This window comes from Pteronotus mesoamericanus, unplaced genomic scaffold, assembly GCF_021234165.1.
Source record: "Pteronotus mesoamericanus isolate MK-2021 breed Mesoamerican mustached bat unplaced genomic scaffold, CSHL_Meso_final scaffold_174, whole genome shotgun sequence".
Classification (NCBI taxonomy): domain Eukaryota; kingdom Metazoa; phylum Chordata; class Mammalia; order Chiroptera; family Mormoopidae; genus Pteronotus; species Pteronotus mesoamericanus.
Window position 1 is genome coordinate 21,050,036 of NW_026555309.1, and position 25,005 is coordinate 21,075,040.

Consider the following 25,005-nt stretch of genomic DNA (forward strand, 5'->3'; position numbering starts at 1 on the left):
AGTGCCAATGTACATTTTTGACTTTTTAAACACATAAATGTAGTATCAACTCAAAATATTTTTAAAAAATTTCTAGGCACCCAACGTGATTCTAATAATGAGTAGGTTTGCAAATCACTTATCTAAAATACTACAAGTACATGTAAGGATTGCTTAAAATAATCACAAGATTAGTAGTACATTTAGGGAAATATTAATAACCCTACTGTTTCAAGTTTTGTTAATGTTATTCAGGACAACCCTCTCTTAATAGTTAATAATTCACATACGTCCATTAAAGACTGTGATAAATCCTGGCCAGCGTGGCTCAGCTGCCTGGGCATCATCCAGCGAAGTGAAAGGTGGGCCCACTGGGTCCCAGTCAGGGCGCATGCCTGGGCTGCAGGTTTGGTCCCTCGTTGGGACATGTATGACAGGCAATGGCAACCAATCAATGTTTCTCTCTCACATCGATGTTTCTCTCCCTCTCTCCCTCCCTTCCCATCTTTCTAAAAATAAATAAAATAAACAAAAACTGATAAATCCCACAATAAACAAACCTGTTTAACTATGCTTAATCTTATGTTTCCCAAATTGAAGTTAAACACAAAACAAAGTTCATGTCATTCTTTCTAGTAAGACCTCAAGCATCAGAGGACACTGGTTTGCCATCCTAGCTCCCTGAGGTAGGGACCATGTCTTCTTTATGCTTCTACCCAGGAAGTCTTGAGAGTGCCTCACACAGAGAAAGCCTCTCCAAAAGCTAGAGCTCCAGAGCGACAAACTGCCTTTCCTCTCTTTTCTCTTTAAATATAAATGATTTCCCAATTTTCTTATTTAATCAACCTAAAGGACAAAAAGGTAAACAGCATAAATGATCCCACTCTGCCTAAAATTATATTGTTAAAAAAATTATGTTGTCAAAAAAAAGGTAAACTCTCTTCGGCAGATAATTTTTTAAATCCAAATAACATGGCCACAAGCATTTTTATCCCTTTAAGTGGAAAAATAAAAGACCTTTTTAAGTTCCAAATCATCTACTTTAAAGACACAGCAATAAATTTGAGTATCATTTTTCCTTTAACAGTGTAAGCAGACTGTACTGGGCATCTATCTTTATTACCATGAAGCCAGAATAATCAAACACCATCTAAGAGCTGTCCTAGCAATGAGCATCAGAGTAAAATAGGAACGCACGCAGGGCCCAGTCACCATCATCACTGCTACAACACCCAGGGGAGCCCTCCTGTTTCCCACGAAAAATGAGTAGCATCTGTATGCTTTATTGTTTACAGAACAGAACAATGAACAAACCTAAAATGAAGCCAGCCTAAATGAGAACACTATTACTAAATCTTGGCAATTCACACCAGAACTCCACAGTTGCTTTGAACTAGACTAAATTTTCCGCTCTTCCTTCCTTCTCCTCGCGCTGGGCCTGACGCGGACGGCCAGTGACAAAGCCCTCCCACGGGTCTGAGCTGTCCTAGTCCCTCCACTTTCTCTCCTTTCCATGCGGAGCTGAAAAAAGTGCTCAAACTAAAACAAACAGAAGGAACAAAACGTGTAAGACACTTATCAGGTACCAAGTATTTACTGAATACTATGTGCAAGTATGCAGACCGGCGGGGGGGAGGGTCAGTTGGAGCAGAGCGATGGCACAGTGAGTTCTCTCCGGAAAAACCTCTCCTAGTCTAAGTAAATACACAGCCGTAGAAGACAACTGTCGAGACAGAGAGAGAGAGAAGAAAAAGACAGAGTTAAGATCAAACATAAAATAAACATCTCCACAGAGGGAAAATGAGGCTAACAGTGTTCCCTAGTGAGAGACTGGGTACCAGAGCTAGGTTTATACTGTGAACGAGACGTGCCCCCCACCCCAGTTTTGTTAGAAAACACTGCAGCTGAGAAATTTAGTAATAACCACTAAAAGAACAGAAATACAACCTATGGTTTCCAAATCAAAAGAGGAAAGGGAAAAGAATGCAGAAAACTACAGATTTAACAGATCGGGGGGAAGCAGCAAAAAAAAAAAAAAATCAGAAAATGTGAAATTCGGTCAGTAGAAATCAATCTACTTATTCAAGTGGCTCATCTCACATATTAAAAGTCAAAAAGTATCAGAGTAAAGGAAAAGAAAGTATTAGAAGGGATAATGAGACACTACAGAACAATGGGAAGGAATAATTCCACCAAGAAGACCATTTAACATGCATAAATTTGAACGTTCCAAATACTGTAACCTCAAAAATACACCTACTAAAAATTGATCACTTGAGAAATTACCAACTCCAATGAGAAATTCAACTTTTATCAGAAACTGATAGTTCAAGCAGACAAAATATTAGTAAAGATAGAAACTTTGAAAATGAACATTAACAAGCTTGATCTAACAAGTAAGGACTTAACAGATTAACAAAATTTCCTTCAAATTATAAAGACGAACAAAATGTTGCCAATTTTTCTCTTTGCCATGTAAGGGTTAGAAAAATAACCCACAATTATTACCAATATTTCATGAAAGGAAAGATGACTTCCTTTCATGGTTGTCTAAATTTTTCAAGATTTAGAAAAATAACCCACTATTATTACCAATATTTCATGAAAGGAAAGGAAACACAATCTAAAATAAAAAAAATTCCTCACTAACTGGCACCAGCACAGAACTATACTTAATTTGATATTTCTTAACTTTTTCGATCTCAGGAAAACAAACACGCAGTTTTTTAATTTACTATGGAGTCCTTGATATAATAGTCTCCTTGTTTTCCATTTTGAGAAAACAGAAGACTACAGAGGTTAAGTGATTTACGTGTTATTTCTCAATTAAGAGGTGGAAGGGAGAGTGTGAGACAAAACCTCTCCAGGCCTCTCTCTGGTCCTGCCACACAGCACACCTGCCAAACTCCAATTCAATCAACAAATACTTCCTGAGCGCTGGCTGCCAAGTATTACAGGAAGCAAAATGCACTATAAAATACCCTGGGGAGAGGGGGAAACTAACAAAACCATCTGAGGGGGCTTCTACACACCCCAGAGACACTGCCCCAACCCAGTGGTGGCTACAGAGGACAGTATGCACTACGACTTGGGAAGCCTGAGCAAAAAAAGTCAAGTTGAGAAACACTGAGTCAACCCACACACATCTTAATTTTTTAAGTAATCTACAATCAACTTGTAAAAACAAAATATATACATAAAAAGACAAAAAATAAAATAGTAAACCAGGTGCCAAAGTGAGTGCTAAATGCAGAAATTACTATAGAAGTCAGAACTCCTTTTGGGTTACAAGGTTTAATGAGGGCCGGGGCTTCAGGGGAGTCAAGATTTGGAAATGAGCCTTGACAGGTGTTGGAATTCATCATCTCAGGAAAAGGGGCATATTTGAGTGAAAATATTTATGATGATTTATCTATTAAACTAAAAAATATTTAGCTCTTATACAACTAAAAAAGTTCAAATTCCCCAAAACACTTCAGGAAGCCAAAAAGATAATTCTAAGATTTAATTATTTCATTTTTCTTATATCATCTGAACAGTGGGTAGTGCTAATGCAGTCTAAGTCAAAACAATGCAAGAATAAATAACAGCGACAAACAACGTACCACCTTCTGGTGATCAGATAATTATTTTTTTTTGGAATCAAAAGAAAAGAAAAGAAAAGAAAAAAGAAAAGAAAAGAAAAGAAAAGAAAAGAAAAGAAAAGAAAAGAAAAGAAAAGAAAAGAAAAGAAAAAGAGAAAGAAAGAAAGAAAGAAAGAAAGAAAGAAAGAAAGAAAGAAAGAAAGAAAGAAAGAAAGAGACAGACAGACTAGTGTACCTCACAGACACAGATATCATTAACAGGAAAGAAGATGTAAGGAACACAGATCCAACAATCCTTCCACTTTGTTACCTGTTACAGACATAAAGTCATAAAATGAAGGCTGTACAGAAGAATTTCAATGCTCTGAAGAGAACCTCAATGAATGGTAAAACCAAGTAAAAGAAAACCTTTCTTCCAGCTCCTCACCAGATGTAGAGAAAATAAGGAAGAAAACATTTCCAAATAGTAAAACACAAACCCTGATTACACTAAGTTCTGAAGAACATATTTCCTGCCTGAAGACCAATGGAGGTCACCCAATATTAAAGTGTGAGTCAGTCTTGAGCACATTTTGAAAAGTGACTAAATCTGCACGCTGTGGGGTACTGGGGCAAATGCAGTTACTGGGCAAGCCTCAAACCTCTACTGAGAGCAAACAGGGCCATGGCCAGGAATCACAGATACAGGAGCAGAGATTACAGAAAAAGTACACAAGTTAAAAGGGAAAATCACATAAAAATTACACTGGGTGCTATGTGCTGAATGTGCCCCTCCCCCCACCCCCCATTCATACATCGTGACGGTGTTTGAAGAGGTGGCCATTTGGGAGGTAATTAGGTCATCAGGGTAGAACACTCATGATGGCACTGGAGCTCTTACAAAGAGCTTGCTTCCTCTCTATCTGCTCTGGGCCAAGTGAGAAAACAAGACGACAGTCACCTACAAGCCAAGGAGGCCTTCACCAGAACCCGATCATTATGGCACCTTGATCTAGGAGTTACAGCCTCCATGACTGTGAGAAATATGTTTGTTGTTTAAGCTACCCAGTTTGTTAAAGCAGCTGCAGCAAACTAAAACACTGGGTAGGAGAACTAGTCTATATAGAGTAATTAAGAATCATTTTCTTGTACAGGACTTCTCATTAAGCATGTGTTTATCTCCACTACCTCCAGCAACGCCATTAAAAGGACAACAAATGAATTTTAAAGTTATAAGGACAAAGAGAAAGAGAGAAGGCTGGAGTATTCAGCAAGAGATGCAAATTTTTGAAAGCCAGAGAGCAGATAGAGAAGTGGCAAATAACTGGACAAGAGACAACTGAAGTCTAAAATCTGCAGGAGGAAAGCCAAAAATGAACAGGTCTGTTCCTAGAAAATGAAGACACCAGTACCTCTGAAGTCTGGGGGTAACCCTAGACAGGAAGGCTGTTGGAAGTTTGCCTAAGGAAGCAGTTAAATTACCACCTCATGGGCAGAACTGTTCCCAATTTACAGAAATTCCACCAGAGTAACTGCTGGGGGATACCTAGCTAGGAAGGGATGGGCACACTGGAAGATGTGAAAGCTGTTTATTGAAATGAGAAGTAGGCAAAACCCCATCCCAGAATGCTCACAGCCACACTTACTTTCCAGGGTTTCCCTCTGAGGAAACCGGTTCAACAGAGGAAGTAAAAAGAAAAGTTCAACCTAATGTAAAACAAAATGTCAAAGCAATGAAAAATAGAGGAGAAAAAGATGAGTAAATCATAGTAGCAATGGAGGCATTAAACACCCAAATACTAGAAGCTGCAACCCTGGCCACATAGCTCAGCTGGTTAGAGCACCATCCTGATTCACCAAACTTGTGAGTTCGATCCCCAGTCAGGGTATATACAAGCAACCAATGAATGCATGAAGAAGTGGGACAACAAATCTGTCTCTCTCCCCCTTCCATGCTCTAAAGTCAATAAAAAATAAATTAATTTTTAAAAATACCAGGAGTTCCAAAAGAAGAGAGAAAATGAGTGGGGGGAAAAACAGTATTAAAAGAAACAGCATACAAACTTTCCTGGAACCGAATGATACGAGCATCTGGAACAAAGGCACCTAGCAAGTGTTTGGGGCCCAAAACACAAAGAATGAGAAAAGGCCCTACATCAAGGCACTTCAGCATCAAATTTCTGGGCACCGGGTATTGAAGTAAGACCCTAAAATTCTGGGGGTGGGGAAGGTCAAGCGGAAAGGATCAGGAGTCAAAGCGACACAGAATTCCTCAAAAGAAGTAAGGGAAGTTATCATTTTCTGGGGAAATTATTCCCAACCAGAAATTATAATCCTAAACCAATAACAATACATACACAAAAAATAAATTTTTCATCTAAATAAAGCAACAAAATGGCACACTAATAACAAAGTAGAAGGTTTTCAAACAAACTATCAAAACCAGACCAAAAATTCCTTAAAATGTCACCAAAACAGATAGAAACAAAAAAACAAAAAATCGTCCACCCTCCTGCCTTTCTGAATACAGAAACTACAGATTCACTGTCCAATGTCACAGTAGTGACTATGGTCTTGTGTACAAAAGTGATAGAAAAGTAAAACTACTATTTGTGTTTAAAATGTACATGTGCAACTTGAAACACCTTGAAATATTCTGAACATCACTGTACATCCACAAAGCCAAGAGCTTGGGGTAAAGGAAAAGAGCGAGAACAGAGAAGAGACTAAAAACCAAACAAACAAAACTAAAGACCACCTAGGGACAGAACTCTCTCTAAAAGCCTTAAGTGGCTGGTCCCTTGCAAGCTTTCCCTGAGTGCAAGAAGTCCAAAGCACACTGGCCCTGCTGCTGTAAGCTCCCTTACCAGTTTCTCTAGCTAGTGGCTTCACCACAGTCTATAAGCAGACAAGCCAGAAAAATTCTAACCACAACAATCGGGACTTCGTAAAAGCCTGACCTTTAAACTAAATCAAGAGCTCTGATCTGAAATATCCCAGAAAGGGTTGCTGAGTCCCTCAACACATCCAAGGAATAATTTAAACAATAAAGTCACTTCAACTGTAGCAAAGTTTACTTAGACATTTGAACCAAAAGGGTATTATAGCACATAATATGCTTAATACAGAGCCTGGTACAAAAGGTTAGCTGCTCCTGCTATTATGGTCTGTCATTACTACTTCTGACTGTATGAAAGAAGAGGAACTGCTAAATGGGAACAGGTGAAAAAGGAATTTGGGGATGCAGAACTATTATTGACAGGTGTACCACTTTGGATGAAGACAGCAAATATCTACCATCATTCGCCATTAAAAAATAAGCACTGAAAGAAATATGAAGTAGATCTCATAACACATAATATCAACTAGTCATAACTCAAAGTTCATGGATAAAACTGTACTTCTTAGGTCTTATGTACTGTAAAGACAATGTGAAGCCATGGCATCTATTAAAATCCTGGTTATCTCAACTTCTCCAAATTACATTTAGAACTACCTTTATCTACCCAAGGTGCATATCAACTATCTACAGAAAGTCTAACTGGGGTTTTATAGTCCAGTGCGTACTTCCTCTTTTAACCTCATCCAGAACTCATTGATTCTATTCAATTTTGCAGTTAATCAATAACTGCTTTGAACTGTTGTCACTGATATTGCTAGCCCACTTTTTACATCTTTTTTTTCCGCATCTACATTGTATACATCTTTAAGGATGTGACATGTGACTTAACTTTTGCACATTGTAGGTACTGCATAGATTGACTATATATTCTAGAATATTATACAAGACCAGAGATCAATTGTTCACAACTTTTCTCATCCAAACAACACATAAAAGATAGAAACACTTCAGTGTCATTATAGTAATGATTCTAAAGTGTCCCCAGCCTACCATCACACACGCTAGCATGTCAGAATAAAGTGTCTAGCAAGAGCTTAATAAATAGGTACTGGCATACTGGCTTCAGAAATGAGCAATGATCCCAGTTTTAACACTCAGCTGAGCGAGGCGACTATTCATCACTTTACACATGATCCGCTCTTCTCCCTCAAACCCCAGGCAAGAGGGAAAAGACACACAATGATGATTCTGCCCTCTGCAACCAGACAAATATTTTAGAGCAATTTCAAAAAATGTATTTGTGTAGGCACAAGATAGCTAATATACTGTTTTTAAACTGGGCTAGAACACAGTCCTTTTCTATGAGATTTTGTTTTTATCTACAAATATTTAAAACTGAAATTCAAATAAAGTACCCATGAGCTTCAGCAGAAGAGCCTACTGAGTGACTTAACAACTAAGGGTCTATCCTGGGAAACCTACTACTCACAGATGTGCGGCCTGGGAACCAGGCTTAGTCTCCTTCAACTCAAGTTCTCCCTAACAATGCTGCCAGTATTCTAAATCAGGTATTTTAAAAACAGTGCTCCATACACAGTAAGGAGTAACAACACTAAAAATTTTGTTTAACATGAGCAAACCTCAGGATTATGTGATCAGCCTCTAAACATTACATAATTCAACCCCAGAAAGTTACATTCCTCAATCTCCAAAGAAGGGTCTCCATAAAACAACTTACTGTAACTTCGTTTTTTTAATATAGTCACATAAAACTTTTGTGTCAATTTTGAAACTCGCAGTCCATTGGGCTTTTTAATATCTCTAAGTGTAGAAAAGAGTCACTAAAAATTTATCTCAGCATGATTAAGCTGCTCTCTGATATAAAAAGCAGTGTCTTTTGTTAGCCACTGCTTTCTGCCTTGGCTTTCTTTCAGAAAGCCCACAATCGGATTCAGCTTCAACTGACACTTCACTGGCACCTCCTACCACCTCTATCACCTGCAACTTCTACCCACTCTTTCCCACTTTGAGTGTCAGATCTGGGAAGGCCCTCAGAAACAGTCCAGTGCCACATCTTCATTTTATAAAGACAACAATATGGACTTTTATTAGAAACACATAAAACAGCAAAAAATACTACATGTACAAAATAAATACAGGGTCCTTTTTTACAAAAAATAAGATGCTGCAATGTCACATCTTCTATTTAATAAAAACTGCAACACAACAAGAATAATGACACAAAACTAACATCCCTTGAAAACTGACCACAAATAATAGCAGAACACCACTTCGGCAAAGCTCTGAAATAAGGCCTATTTCTAACCAACTTTACATGCAAATAGACCTCACCTCATAGTAATCATACCAGTAAGCAACACATTTATTTTACTATGACCCTGCCCAAAAGATTTCTGGAACTCTCCTTTTGTAATTGACAGTAAGGCTTCTTTTGCTTGCTACTGCATAGCCAGTGGCTAGTGCAATGCCTGGCACATAGTGGCCATGTAAATGATCATTAAAACAAGTTAACTCAGCAGTAAAACCTAGTCACTTCAGGGCGTATGTGTCTCTGGACACAGAAAACATTCAGTCCTAAAGCTGATTAATGAAATAGATGATGAAGCCAAGTAGTTCTTGTCCAAAGAAAATTCTGTTTCACAGTGAAATACACCCTGCATCCAAGCCCAATCATAGTAAAGGGGTAGCCCCTATTTCAATCTTTAAGTTTCAGAACATATCAAATGCTTCACATTTCCCATAATGTACCCAATCAACCCCCTAACCATGGGAGTCATACCAGTGATGCCCAAGAAACACCTCTATATTGACTTTCCTGTGATTCTGACCTGGGATGTTGAATGCCTCCGTGGTGTTAAGCTGCTGAGCAAGTTCGGTGCTTCTGCCTAGAAATATTGTGTTCATTAACAGTTACTACATCTATAAAATGCATAATATGTCCAGTGCCATAAACGTCATCTTGTTTTTATGTCAAATACAATATCAATCTTTCCTAATACTTTCATGGTACCCAAATCTCCTTCTGAATAATTATACTTTACTATGATTTATCATATTTTTTAATGGTTGTGGTGGCTTTAGGGAAAAAAAATCTATGAAATTCTTTGACACTCCTCCCATCAAGAGGCGGAGCCTAATTATCACCGCTTGAATGGGCCTATGACTTGCTTTAGAAAACAATTAGGCAGGGTGACTCAGCACGACATCTAAGGCTATGTCATAAAAAGGCATTCCAGCCAGAGGCTCTTTCTTAGGACACGCGCCTTTAAAGCTCTGAAATGACACATCAGAGGTCTGGCGACCCAGAAGCCTCCATTCTGCAGGGACCGCACACACCAAGGTTGAGATGCCTGAGGAACCAGCTGTTTGAGTCTTTTACGTGACTCAAGCCACCATTTGACGACAACTGCAGCAACAAAACAAGAGAAAGAACCACCTAGCTGAACAGTGTCAATCCCCAGAAATGATGATGATCCTGTTTCACGTTCAGTTTAGAGGGGCTTATTACACAGCAATAAAAACAGAATGACCAAAGAAAACCTCATTTTCTTTGGTCCTAGTTCCAGTGGTATATGAATAAAGCCTTATTCATGCTTCACCTGTGATATCTCCTTACCAAGTTTCCTTTTACTGTGCCAGGTTTAAAAACCCAAAACTTTGTATTACCTACACACCTATGGACTTCCTTAAATATTTATTTCAACTATCTTATTTACAAATCTATTTAACTTTAGACTCATCTGAATAGTAAACCTATGCTCACAATAAAAGCCAATCTTTATGCAAACATAAACCAAAAACCCCACACTTGTATTGTATACCCTCGTACAATAACTAGTATGATACTGATAGGCCAACTCTCCTGTCAATCACCCAGGTACATACTGATACAACGTTCTCATTTCCTCATCCCTGCAGTCAGGAGACTGCATAAGAAAACAAAAGCTAACAAGGCCAAACCCTTCAGAAGCCACTGATTCATTAAAATGGTCTCCAAACATCCCTGCAAATTTAGCAAGTACACAACCTGGCCTATTACTTCCACATCTTTTGAAGTCAAGCTGTTGCAAACTGATAGGATGCTATCGAACAATAAAATGTTATCCAGTGCAAAATAAATATCATACAAAGAACACTGAAAAGTTCATGAAAATTTGAAACAATAACAACTGTGCTTCAAAATAGAATGATTTTAGTATTTCAATAATGAAGTGTGGCCTCTGGAAAAACTGCAAACATTTTGGTGAAAATGACTCTATGACAAAATTCAGGTGAAGCCAAATGTAATGTGCGAACTCTGACTGAATCCTGGTTTGAAAAACCCAGCTATTTCAGTATATACAGACATTTGGAGGATAAGTGGAGAAAAATTAGTATATACTGGCTCCTGGATGGTATTAAGGAATTCTTGTTAATTTTCTAAGATGTGATAATAGTATGGTAGTTGTACAGGAGGTTCATATTTTACACTTAAAAACATTTTAAATGTAACTTAAATTAAACATTTAAAAATAAAGCATCATGATGACTGCTACTTCCAAATAGTTCAACAAAATTATTTATCTACACATATATATTTTGAAAATGTGACAAAATGTTAACAATTACTGAATCTAAAAGGAGGATAACCAAATATTCACTGCTCATTTTTTCAATTTTTCTGCATATCTGAAAATATTTACAACACAATGATGAAGGAAAAAAATTGACTTCATTAAAAATACACACAGAGAGTGAAGGTTTAGCCATTGAAAGAAGGCCTCCTATTGAAATAAAGCGGGGGGAATGAATTTACGCTGTGATATCTTTCAATGTCACTGGAATAGCACACACCAAAAATTTTTTAAATTCCATACCCTTAATTCACTCCTTATTCTAAAGATTGGAATATAGTTGTAAAAAATAATTTTTAACTAAAATAAAACACTTGGCTTATTTTTGAAGTTCAAATTAATTTAATAAAAAGATTTACTAACATACATTAGGGATGCAAAGACCACAGTGAGCCTATCTCCAGAAGAGGTCCGCTCTCAGCTCTCCCTAGGGCACTCACAGGCTCAAACTGACGGAAGGGCAAGTGTAAAGATCAGCCCTGTCCTGCAGGACAATGATGGTACTTAAACCTTTATGGGATATTACAAAGAATAGTTAATTCAGCAGGCTTCCCCATTATTTCTAACTGATCACATTTTAGTAAGAATAATTTCAAATAGATGTAACATGAAAGTTAAACACCACAGATTCAAAGAAGTGTTTCATGATTACTAATATGTAAAAAGCATGTCACTAGAATATAAGCTCCACAAGGGCTAGAATTTTTGCCCCTAAGTATCTAGCCCAAAACAAGCCCTCAATAAATGCAGTGACTAACAATTAATGAATAAAATTTTTAAAAATGCGTTCTGAGAATGTTCACTTATATTCAAGATAGAAAGAAATTTCTTGTCAATTTACTAGGGGGGAAATAGTGTTTTTACAAGCTGTCTTCTCCCTGGATGAACTCTGACTGTAAAATGGAAGTGATACATTCTGGTCCAAAATCCAAAAGGCTTTCATTACTCACCATTCCTTTGTGGTAGGGCTGTGAAAAAATATTCTGCAAGCTCAAATCAGAAATTATGTCCATTATCTAATCCTAATGGGCTTCATTCAATAGCAAAGCTCAAAATAACATTTTTAAAATAATACCATATTTTGCCGTGTATTAAAAAAACCCGTGTATCGTGCGCATGAAAGTGTGGGTGTGCCTTATACATGGCAAAATATGGTGAATCTATTTATAGAATCATCCCTCAGTTTTATGCAAAGAATTTTATTTCCTCTGAGAAGTTTCTAGAGAAAATAGATTTTAATGAAATTAAATCAGTATCCTTTATTAAGTGCTTTTCATGTTCTTAGGTAGGTAAGTAGCTAACTAAACTAAAACACTTTCCTAGGGATTTATTCTTTTTCTATTATTAAAGTAATACATGCTCATACGGAAGTATATAAAATACTAACACATATTAAGAGACACGAAAAGTAATCACTCGTAACCCACGGACAAGTTCATTGTCATTTTCAGCACTTCTCATGAAACTTTTGTCTTTAACATAGTTAAGAGCATAGACTGTGTTATCTTAGTGATATTGGCTCATCTGCAGGATTTCCAGTCTTTTCCCAACAGCAATGAGGTATGTGATCTGAATTATCCATTCAAGCTTGTTCCTCCTCATTAACAATGGCAAACACCAACGACCTGGCTGGACAGAGGTGAAGAATGCTATCTGCAGTCATGAAATCAAGCAACTGGCATCAACCGGAATGGAATTCACACCCTTTACTGCACTGGTTCAATTACTCTAAGTCTAACCCTTCAATTAACCAGTTACAGTGAATACATGACCTAGCACATCAGATTTATATTATCATAAGGCAAAGCTCACTACTGAAGATATTGAGTTAGCCAAAAAGTCCATTACATTGTTTGCATTTCAGTTGCATTTCTACCTTTCTTGAAATAATAAAGCCTAATACACAAACATGTTGCGTAGCTTCTTCCATCTTCATTATTAAATTCACCAATTTTTATAAGTTTTTTTAAAATGCACATTGATATGACGGCTGTCACAATACAATCTAACAAAATTGTTTTGAATGAAGTTAAAGACAACTAAGCACTACTAGAGCCATTGTACAGAAACAACATAACGGACTTTTGGGCCAACCCAACAGTTAATGGTATCTTTTTCTACCAGAAACAAAAACAAACAAACAAACAAAAAAACACCTCTTCAACTGATCTGAAACCCTATGTACTCATTACTCTAAGAATGCTGGGCTTAAGTTCTTCAAATGTACTGCACTCCCTCAATTTAGGGTCTGCAACACATGCTGTTCCTTCTACACAGACAGCTCTTCCAGTCCGCAACAGCTTGCCCTGCATCACAATGACCCCTCATTACCCTCTCAGCCTCCCTCCTGTTCAGAATCCTGATCCTCATTTTAAACATCCCTTCTTCCAGTAAGTGTCCTTTCTTCATACGTGCCTCTGCTAAAGAGTCTGGAACTTTCTCTTTCACTAGTCAGTCTTTCCCATAGACTGGGCTCCACCACTATTCACTCAAGACTAGAACTGACATGTAGCAGAAGCCCCCCCCCCCCACCAACATGTACTAAATTACATGATGAGATATTTTAATGGCATATTTATACTTAGTGTTTCCGTATTAATACTTAAATACATTTATATATTAATATATGTGTGCATATCAGAAAAACAAGTAACTTCCCATGCCCATTCCAAAAAGAAAAGGAAAAGCAATAAAGCTGAGTTAATGCAGAGTCTTGTCTGTCACTTAACTAATCTTCTTAGGCACTCCAGCCCTCGATTTTCTCAGCTGTGAAACACAAAAATCCTAAAACCATCCTTGTTTTAAAATTTTGAACATTTCAAATATATTTCCTACTCAGTAAAGTCAAGTACACCTGCAGTCAGCTCAAGTCAAAAGGTAGTATCAACTATTACAACCTAAAATACAGAACGATAAAAGGCATCCTAGAAAACAGAAGTTCAACTCCACCTAGCACCCGACAGCACTAGGACCTCTTAAACAGCCTTCCTAAAGAGAACAGCAGTCTCAACCCACCAAAAATCCCAGGTGGGCAAACACTCCCACCCCGGCAGGCGACACAGAGTAAACGTGCTTCATCACACGTTGTTTCAAACGAGCTTCTGTCACACAGAAACTTCCATTAAATTTGCATGGAAAATATAATTAAATGATAATATAATTGTACTAAATTCATTCGCATCAAATACACCAGCCCTAGCAGTTTGAAATTTAAAAAAAAGAAAAAAGAAAAAGAATAGCTGGGCTGGTTTTTACGAGCTTCCCTCCAATTAAACAAACAGGTGATGTTTAGAATACCCACAATTCTAAATGCCCACTGGAACAAGTACAAAAGGGTAGAAAAGCAGGTCTGAGGCAGGAAATAAAAAATCAAATCTTTAAATGGCAAAGCTAACCAACGTATAACAACTGTAACTCATCAAACAGTATCTAGAGGCCCCCAAGTCATATGGATTCAAAGCTGAAACAAACTTTCAGACATCAAACGCATGAAATGACTCATCTTAGACACTGACTTGTCCAAGATACAAAGACCAACCCTCCTAACTCCAAATCCAGTGTCTTTCCAGAGCTCTCTTCCCATCAGGACCTGTCTGTAGTACACAAAATCTTCTGGATACACAGTAACACTCCCCAATTCTTTAAGAATTGTAATACTTGATAATGAATGTCAATATCATGAAACAAACCTGAGGATAGGTAAAAATGTATCAACACAAAACTTAAAAGATTAAGCAGATACATCTGCTTATGACTGTTTCATCTCACCTTGAGGTCTTAAATCTGGTATGAAATTCTAAATTCATTAACATAGTTCTATCACATGAGTACCTATAACTAATCTTCAAACATTTACTGGAAATACAATAGATGCATTTGTAAGTATTCTAAACAAAGATAATAACAATGAAAGAGAGGACACTCGGTCTCATTTTTAACGGCTCTCCTGGCAGTATTCAAGGTGGCCTCAGGATCACAGTCCCAGCTTGTACAAAATGAGTGACACAGAAAGAAGCAGACTCCCCACATAAATTCAAGTATCCCGTCTCCCCTCCTTCCAACTCCCAATATAGTCAAAGCACAGGGTGAAGCAACCTGTTTTCACATGGGCCAATTATCTTCTTGTCTTCTTATCCCTAGAGAGTATCTTTGGCAAATAAAAAGCAAAGAACACAAAACCACCCACTATATGTAAGCTGTTCTCACACAGCACAGGACTTCTGGACTCTCGCTATCAGTATCCAAAACAGGCACCTATGATGAACATCGTCAATCCCACAAACACAAATTCATCATGCTCAAGAGAAGGAACCAGTCCCAATACCCTGACACCTTATCTGCAAAGCCCTTCATAAGCACCAAGTTTAATCATAAGATCCTTCTTCCCTGTGATTGACATTATCTATTCACACTTAATTCTTTTTTTTTCTGTCTGTCTCATTAAACTGAAAGCCCCATGAAGCAACAGTCATCACCTTTTACCCCAATACATACACTTTAGTTGGCAAAATACTCATTGAATTGAACAAAAGAGTAAGATTTATTTTCCCACTTCCTTAGTTCACTTTTTCCATTCATCAACAATATTTAAGTAAAAGAAACCATGAACCACCACAGACTCAGCTCCTTCTCCCCCATGCCATTCCACAGTGCAAAAACCCTTTCCTGCCACAATGCTAAGCACTGAGAAATCGGAGCAGGAAAAACCTAAATGATCTGGCCCAATTCTCACATTTTACAAATGAGAGTACATCATTTACTCATGGTCACACGGCCAATGAGTGTCAGATGCAAAAAGGACGAATCCCCATTTTCCTCCCACTTATATTCCATTCACCATCATATCAAAGACCCACTGATCACAACAATCACTGCCTAGAATACATTCCATCAACCTAAAAATCATCTAAGAGTACGACATTTCCTTTAAATCTGTCTTCTAATCTGTTATCTTAGCAGAGAAATAATTTTCAAAAATGCCTGAGGAAAATGTCCCTTTCCATTTCCAGTATTTTGACAAGCATGCGAAAAATGCTTGGCAAAATCAAGATGTCATCATTAGGGACAGCGGGGTTATGGGTACAGGGGACCTAGTTCCAACTGCTCGACCAAAGCTCCACGAGGGGCTGGGATGAGAACCTGGCCTAGCAGCATCCCTGGCCGAGCACAATGTTTGAGAAGCACACAAACATTTACTGACCAAGGAGAATTAATCTAACGCTGTTCTCAAACTCCGCCCAGCAAACACAGAGCAAATATTTACACAGGCCAAACTCTTTCACCAGCCCTTCTGTTTGCTACTGGACAGTGGATCGGCTTCACTCCCTCAATTAGACTGTGACCCTGAGAGCGCTGACGCGATTTCACAAAGCTACCTTCCCAGCATCTTCTAGCCCTGGGGAGGGCCCAACACTTATGTAACTTAATTCAAATTTTCAAATTTTTGTTTGTAAAAACAAAAAAAGCAAACAAAAACAAATTACTCTAGCCTCAAAGGGCAGGAAAATACCCTATTCTCAAACAGACAGCTGAAGAACCTATCCTCTGAGGGGGAAAGGGTGGCTGGAGGCTCTAAGGAACTTGCAAGTTTGACTGTATTTGCTGTCATCGCTTTATTTGAAACAAAAAAAAAAAATGGACAAGAGCCTTTTTACACAGTGGTCCTCAACTTGCTCCACTCCTGCTGATGTTGGTCCATTTAGATACTATGAAAAGCACTACTTTGAATCAAAGAAACTTTTAGTCAGGAAAAGCCACCACAATAAATGTTTTTACTACAGTATGGTTAGGTTATGTTACTCTTAAAAAACTTCAACATTATTGCCAAAAAACTTTCCGTTCAAAAAAATAAATAAAAGGCTTGAACATATCATATCCAAAAACAATGCTATCACCCCTCAAGAATGTGCTAGAATCTACCAAAGAAAGATTAAATCTTCATGTCAACTGAAAAGGCCTTTTAGATTTCCAAAGAGTCTTCTGAGGAGTAAAGAGGTCCTGGGCGGGGGGCAGCGGAGGGGAGCAGGGGAAGCAAAAGACCAACTGCCCACTCAACAGTTTTGTGAAACCAGAAACATTGTGGGATGTTATGGGCTGGCGGCTAACCTCACACTGATTCCTGTCTCTGGATGTGGACGTTGTATGTATATTTTAGTAGCTCTCTGCTCTCAGAAGTGGCAGAAAGATGAGAAGCTGCCAACAAAAGCAGCCCACATGTCATCTCTGACTTGCACCCCACAGGCAGCCACCTCCCCTGCAGAAGACGCCCATTCCCAGTTCTGCACCCCCTCAGCAGTGACAGAGACCTAACGGACTCAGTAGGAACAGGTGGTAGCAATTTGTACTCATCCCTGCCGGCAACAGCAAGCAGCAAAGAAAAAGTAGTTCCTATACCTCCCCGAAGAACAGCAACAGAAACAAAAGGTCACGCTGTCCCTAGCATGGAAGTAGTCGCTCTCCTTCATTATTCTCTAGCTATCAAGAACAATCACAACTCCTGATAAGCAGAAAAATGCAATCATTTAAGGAAAACATCAAGGGGTTTCTAGGAGACCTCAGTTTAAACACCACTAGACATCTAAGCATACCAAGAATGAATGTTTAAACTAGATTTGCATGCAATTTAAGAAAAATCACTTGATTGGTGCTTCCTTTAAAGACAAAGCAGGGTTTCCATATGCAGATGATGACACAGAACTATAACTGGACTAGTTCAAATTACTTTTGGATGGGAAACAAAGCCACTTTTTCAACAAAAGAAAATAGATGAGGAACTGCACAAACCCAATACCCCTCCCCTCCAGAGCCTTTTACATATATAAAACCCTGTTCTCATCATTTAGACATTAAAATAATCCTACCATGTTGGCTCTGTTTTGACTTTCTCATCAAATTAATTAAACTCCTAATCTCAAAACTGGCTTTTTCTTAAGGCTTACAAAACCCATCATCTTCCAGTTCTCACGTCACAGCAAGTGAGCTGTCACACACACAAAAACACTTTCGCAGTGATGAAAAAGTTCTGCATCTTAACGGTGGCGGTGGCTACACAAATTTTGTACACATTTGTCAAAATTCACCAAACTGTACACTTAAAATGAGTGAATTTTATTACATGTAAATTACACTTCAATAAAGCTGATTTACCAAACAAGTCAGAGAAAGCTGAAAACATTTTAGTAAGGTGAATGATGTCAGAAATTAAACAAATAACACTGTTTTTGCAATAAGTACACATGAAAGAACCTTGATTTCTAATGTTTTATTTAATATGCCGACAAAAATGAGAATGTCATAAAACATAGTTATCTATTTCTCATTTTATAGAGACTTACAACCACTACATTGTTCCTATCCAGAAAGTAGTATGAAATATGATGTCATTGGAGAATAATTTGTAATAGCCAAGTTCAACTTAACAACAGTCTCACCTCTACATATTTGAAAAATGTTGCAAATTTTCACACAGCAATCTTTTTCTCAAAGTGTTCCACAGAAAATCACTTAATTTCAAGAATTCCACCTTACCATCATTACATAATTACAAGTGCCTGCTAATAAAATGCTGTCACACTGGAGGTTAAGAAGTGGCAACATCGAGCTATAATGAACCTTAAAATTTCCAGTGTGATGCTGCTCCTCCTCCTAAGTCTACAACCCAAATACTTTCTCTTATTCTGAAGAACTGTCAAATTTTGTAACATGTTAAAACCTAATTAGTTTTATTAGGTAAAATTATCCAAATTGTCAATCAAAACTAAGTACTGATGACAACAGGAAAATCTAAACAAACTGAATTCTGATACAAAGGTACTTTTTTATTGTTTTTCTGTCTTCATCTTGGACATACACCTTGGAAGTATACAGATTCAATTATTTAATGAAAGGAAATAAATGAAGAAGAGGATTAAAACTGCTTAAAATTTTCCATAAGAAGAAGCTTAAAAATAATTTCCAAGGAAAACAACAATTAATTATAAAAACAGATCAACAATTCATAATCACAGTGATTCATTTGTTCAGAATGCCATGGTATCAAAATGACAGAAACAGACTATAATTGGAGTTTGTTTTCACTGAAGTAGACAGGCACGATAAACACGGGAAAGAAGACATAAGTACATCCTCCTGCAACATAAAATTGCTCCCTTCAATATACCCTATGAAATCTACTGAAGTGTAATTTGATAGTCTCCAGTAATTAAAGTTTCCTTTAGAAACTATTTCTTAAATAACCTAATTGTTCAGGAAAAACCTAACCTTTCTTAACTTCATCCTATTCCGCCATTTGTACTCCTATGTACCACGTAACTTCCTTCACGAGAGTCTATACTAAGCCTACAATACAGTCACTGATTTTTTTATTTATAAAATTGATTTGCCCTTCTTTGCTTTGATTTTCAGTATTTTGTTTGACTATTTCCATACCCTGTGTTCAGTCTCACCGTACTTTACTTAATCAACTTCACTTAATCCTTTTAGCTAAACTCACCTGTACTTTCCCAATCCAAGTACTGTTATTATTTCTAGTAACAATCTCAGTAACCAAACAGTGACACTTCCCGCTGGTTTAGTGATGTGATGGACGCTCTGTCCCACACAGACTAGTATTTGCGTTTTTTGGTGTAGCACACTGAAATTTTGGGCTGCTTTCAACTACCCACCACAACCTTTGTTCAGCTGCATGAAATCCCTGCCACAGTTTCTGTCTCCTATTCAGAGGACAAGGATACGCCTGAGTCTTTAAAACCCAACAGTTCCAAATAAAAATAAGCAGCACTTACTAAATGTCATGCTCTTGTTTAAAAAAAAAAAAAAAAGGGCACCTCTATGTCAATGCTGTCCAACAGAACTTCAGTGATGAGGACCCTGTCCTACCTCTGCACTGTCCAATGTGGTGACCACTAGCTCCATGTCACTTTGGGAAACTTGAAATGTGCCTAGTGCTACTGAGGAGCTGACTTTTTAATTTATTTCATTTTAATTAATTGCAATTTAAATAGTCACACTTTGAGACTAACATACTGCTTGGATTCTTCTTCGTAAAGATCATTTCCATTTAGTTTTACAACTAAATGTGCTCAAAATAACCTTGGACAGAGTTTCTCAGTTTCAGCACAGCTGACATCTTGGACAGGATCTTTGTTGTGTGAGGGGTGGCGTGTGCACTGTAGGATATTTAGCATCGTCTCTAGATAGAGAGAGGCCAGTGGCAATGGCCCAGATGTGACAATCAAAAACTGTCTCCAAACACTGCCAAATATCCCCGGGGGGCAAAATCACACCCAGCTGAAACCCACTGATGTAAGATTAAGAATCTGGATTCTACACTAAGTGCTATGGATATACCAGAGTAATGTTTTGGGGAGGTCCTGCTTTTCTATTTGTAAACCAGACCATACTCAAGAACAGTTAAAAGTAACTATCTCTTCATAATATTTTCCACAGAATCTACTTTTTATTTTTTGTGTTTTCCCACCATCTCAACTGTTGTTCACTGATGCTGACAGGTATTCTGCCTTAGAGATTGAGGGTGGGGAGCGGGGGCGGGGGGGGCGTGGGGAGAGACTGGGAGTGAGGTTCTAAATGGTTAAATGACTTGCCTACCATTATATATTGAACAGTTAATAAATAGCAGAGCTGAGACAAACCCAAATTCAAGAATTCCAAATTTCAAACTCCTGTCTTTGTAGTCTCTCACAGCATCTAAAGGGGAAGTTCCTTCAAGAACAGCCCTTTTGATACAACAATCTCAACCAAGATTGCTTATGACTGCACAACATATGACAATGCCAAGAAAGAAAGTTCATAGGAAAATTCCACATATAGAACAAACAATGAAAACTGGTTTGTATTGTTAACAACCTTCACATTCTAAGGAGTAATGCAGGACAGTGACAAGTCAAGCGATACCCAGGATACCCACTTCACCTTAAAAAGGCCTCTCCTCTCCTAATCTAGTTCTAGGAAAGGGCTGAGCGCGTGAGTACCCTAACAAAAAGCCAAAGTCAGTTTGGAGCCCTGGAGGGAGGGATTGCAAGGAAGGGGAAATCAAAACTTTAAGACAGGTGGCAGCTTTAAGGCTGGGATGCCTCAGAAAGCAGAAATGTGCCAGAATACAGACCACGCGGGAATGGTGGGAAGAGCCCTGGACTTGGGGGGAAAAAGTCAGGAGAGCTACCATGTGGATCTCATCTGTCAGCAGTTCGCTGCGTACCCCTGGATAAATTCTGCAAGTCTCTAGGCCTGTTTTTTTCAACTCATTAGTGAAAAGACGGGTCTACATGACTTCTTGGGCACTTTCCAGCTCTCCCTGCAACCTCAACAGGCAGAACCATGTTCTTGGTATCATTTTTCTACTACTCTGAGACAATGTTTTAGGCAGGAAACATAGCACTAACTCAAGAAACTCACTTGAAAGAAAATCAAAAGGTCACAAAAGTATCTGAGCATGGAATGGTTTCAATTCAGCACAAGGAATATCTGCAGAAGGCCAACCACTCAGCACCAGGGGCTTTGCAATCACTCTGGGAAATGACAAGCAACCTACATCTTAGGCTGTCTGAATTCCTCTTCTCTGCCCTAACCATCCCCACCTATATTCATAAACTGCATTCATTATTTGGTCCCCCACAGCCAATAATTAAAGACTTTAACATACAAAAATATACAAAGAGTACCAGAGAATTAACAAATTTGAAGAAAAGAAAAAAACAATGTAACTTTTTTAATGCTGAGTACATTTTACATGCTTGAGACATCACACAATTACATTGAACAAAATATCTGATTTTTAACAGGGTGTGGCTATTTAAAGAAACTTTATTTTAAGAAAATATTGATGTTTTGAGTCCCCTACGTTTTCTTTAACTGAGCAACTGACTTGCAGTACCACACTTCCTGTAGAATCCTACTTTTTGTGTGAATAAAGTCTTTGACACAAAACCATCATACACTTCATTTGTAACTATCATAGGCACATATAAAAATCAAACTATAGTAGCATACTCTTCTCTATTACCAAAACTTACTAAATAAACCTTGGTCAAGTTTTTCCTGAAGATGAAAGTATTGTGGGCTTCTTGTTCTAGATGTAAATATTCCAGAAAAACAGTATCTTTCAGAAACAGATTTTTCTCAAGCAATGCAGCCAAAGGTTGATCGGCTCCTTTCTTTTGAAGGAGAGAGAGACAGAGAGAACAGCTCTACAAGTCAACTTACTGTACTTCAAAACTTAGGGTTAAAGTCTGTCTCAAATGCTTCCTTCACAAACCTCAACAGACCAGACATTTTTACTGCTACTGGATACAACTTTAGGTACCTGAAATTTTACCTACAGCACTTTTCTATTTTTTCAAAATATCTGCACACATTTTATGATCTGAATGAAAATGACTTTGTCTTTTACTTCATGAGATGAAAGCTAAAGATGACCTAAATATTCTTTACATTGAATACTGACACTACAGGAATCAAAAACAAAGCTGATTACTTGTTTATACCAGGAATGAAAGAAAAAGGAAACTTTAAAAAAAAGATACATTACTTGTCAATTTCTTATACTAGCTGAAGCAAAAGAAATCCCGAAAGTTGAATCAAATTGCACAACACCACTGCAAAATAAGTTTTGGCATGCATGGTCCATTGAGTAAACTAGTCAGGGTTCTTGACATATATAAAGTACGACTAATTTTGAAAACACGCCCTACTTCTCTCCTCCCTGGTGCAATTTTCTAAGTTACATGATGTCACACTCCATATACTACCAATTCGGTTCTATGAATGACAGCAGAGCTATTCTCACTACTATACTGACTCGAAAATTTACCAAGAAAGTCTTTTGTTAAAATCTTTTAAAAAGATCTCTATCGCTAATGAAATAAAACCAGATCCCGTAACAGAATCTTAAATGATTTAAAATTTCTTCCAGTTTTTAAAGAATCTGTGCGGTAACTCCAAACGGCAGTATTTTCAGGAAGTATTCCAAAAGTTTCACAAACGTTAAATTACGGATACAGCAAAAACGAGAGAAATCCGAACGCTGCGCCAGAAACTAAACCGTCGGCGTTCGGGCTGAAATGCTGTCCGCCCCACCTGAGGCGGTTAGCTCCTTCGAGGCAGAGGCTAGGATCTTAGCAGCGAGTTAGGCCTCTTCCTCCCTCCGGGAAGCGCATGACAAACAGGGTGTCAGGCAACTTCTGTCACCCGGTCACTAGCAAAAATTATATCTAACTTCAAAACTTGGATCCAGATGGCCTCCTACACTCACATGAAAGAGAGCAGCGAAAGCATCAGGGAGAAGGGGGCTTAAAATGCCCCACTTTGTGACCCCATAAACATTTAGCCCATCATTAGATCCATCCTAGATTCTAAGATCTGCTTTAATGGAGGCCTCCCTCAGCCTCTTCGGAGTCCCTGCTTTGCAACGGGAAGGAACTTTTCCTGTTTTATCTCAGTTCGCTGAGAGCATGCGGCCCTGCAGTCAATAACCTAAACTGGCAGGGAGCGGTGGAGGAGGAAAGAGAGGAATCCCTGGCCAAGACAGCCTTCTTAAGAAAGACCCAAAAAAAAAAAAAAAAAAAAATTCCTCATTCCTCCTCCGCCCATAGCAAACCCATCCCAGAAATTTACAGCGTATTAGGGAAAGCAGCATTGCGAACTGCAAACGTAAGAGTTTTTCTTTGACTCTACGCACGGTTTTCAGCTGTCAAATTACAACTCAAGAAAACACTATCATTAGAATAAAAAAGGAAACAAAAAAGCTCACACCACAGGGGAGGGAGCAGGAGCTGCCAGCACCATTTCGGGAGGAGAGCACAGGGAATCCAATCCACTTCCCCACCCCCGCCTGAATTCATCCCTACCCCGGCCCAGCAAACCTCACTGCAGGAGCTCAAATTTAATAATAATAACAATAATCATGGCGCTTCCTCCCCGCCCCCCCTTCCCACAGCGATCTGCTGGGAATCAGCTTTTCGCCCCCGCCTCCCCAACCCCGTGATCTCCAGGCTTGGCAGGTCCAGACCACCCGTGGGACACAACTCCCAGGGGCCCGGGCGAGCCCAGCCTACCCCGGGGCCTCTTCCCTCTCTTTTTACCTCCACCATCCCCCATCCGCATTGTCTGTCTCAATTCAACTTTGACTAATATGGATTCCTCCAGCCTGAGCCCGGCGATAATTACAGCCCGCCCCCCCTCCCCGGGAGCTGGACCACCCCCCGCCCCCGTATCCCCACCGAGTTCTACGCGGTTCCTCGGAGGACAGGGGGGTGCAGCGCGCTTTCCCATCTACACTGCGCTGCCCCCGCGGCCCCTGGCACCCGGGACCAGAAGTTTACCCCGGAAGGGGCCTAGCCAGGGGCACTGAGGACGCCAGCCCCCGCCCATCCTCCCCCCACCCCCTTCAGCCGGCCTGCCGGCCGGCAGGCGCGTAAACACTGGCGACCGCCCCAGCGTGGCCCCGTGGGGGAGGGCAGGGCGGGGAGACGCCCCTCCCCCAGTCCGCCGGCCTTATTACCTGTCATTGAGCTGGTCCTCGGTGCCCGGCAGCGGGTGAACCACGAAATGGATGGACGTCATGGTGCTTCCTTCTCGTCCTCCTCCCGAGGACGGCCCCCACCCGCTCTCGCCCGCCCCCCCGAACCCACTTCCCCTCCCCGAAACCCACTGCCGCCGCCGCCTCCCAGTCCCCAAATGGAGGGAAGCAAATGCGCAGGGGCCGCCGCTCTGTGCCGGTCGTGCGTCCGCGGCCCGGCAGTCCGGCGGGGCGGGCTGGAGCGCAGATCTACACGCCACCCGCTCCCCCGGCGTCAGCGCGCAGGACTGCGAGGCCGGCAGCCGGGGCTCGGGGCGCGCCGCCGCCGCCAGCGGCAGCCGGGCGTCGGGAGAGGGGGGCGACTGGGGAGGGTGGAGTGGGGCGGGCTGCGGAGACGGTGTGGTCCCGGCGGCGGACGGGGTCCAAACTGGGGAGGTGGGGACTGGGATGAGC

At 39.6% G+C, this 25,005-nt stretch overlaps 1 protein-coding gene across 5 annotated transcripts in view; it reads right to left on the reverse strand.

Moving 5' to 3' along the window:
• The window catches only part of UBR5 (ubiquitin protein ligase E3 component n-recognin 5), a 123,214-nt gene extending 98,554 nt beyond the window's left edge, over positions 1 to 24,660 (reverse strand). For all 5 annotated transcript variants that reach the window (XM_054590346.1, XM_054590344.1, XM_054590343.1 and 2 more), the window contains exon 1: positions 24,535 to 24,660. In XM_054590346.1, coding sequence (XP_054446321.1) covers positions 24,535 to 24,596 — 62 coding nt within the window. In that variant the 5' untranslated portion in view covers positions 24,597 to 24,660. The remainder of the gene's footprint in view (positions 1 to 24,534) is intronic.
• Positions 24,661 to 25,005: the final 345 nt, after the last annotated feature.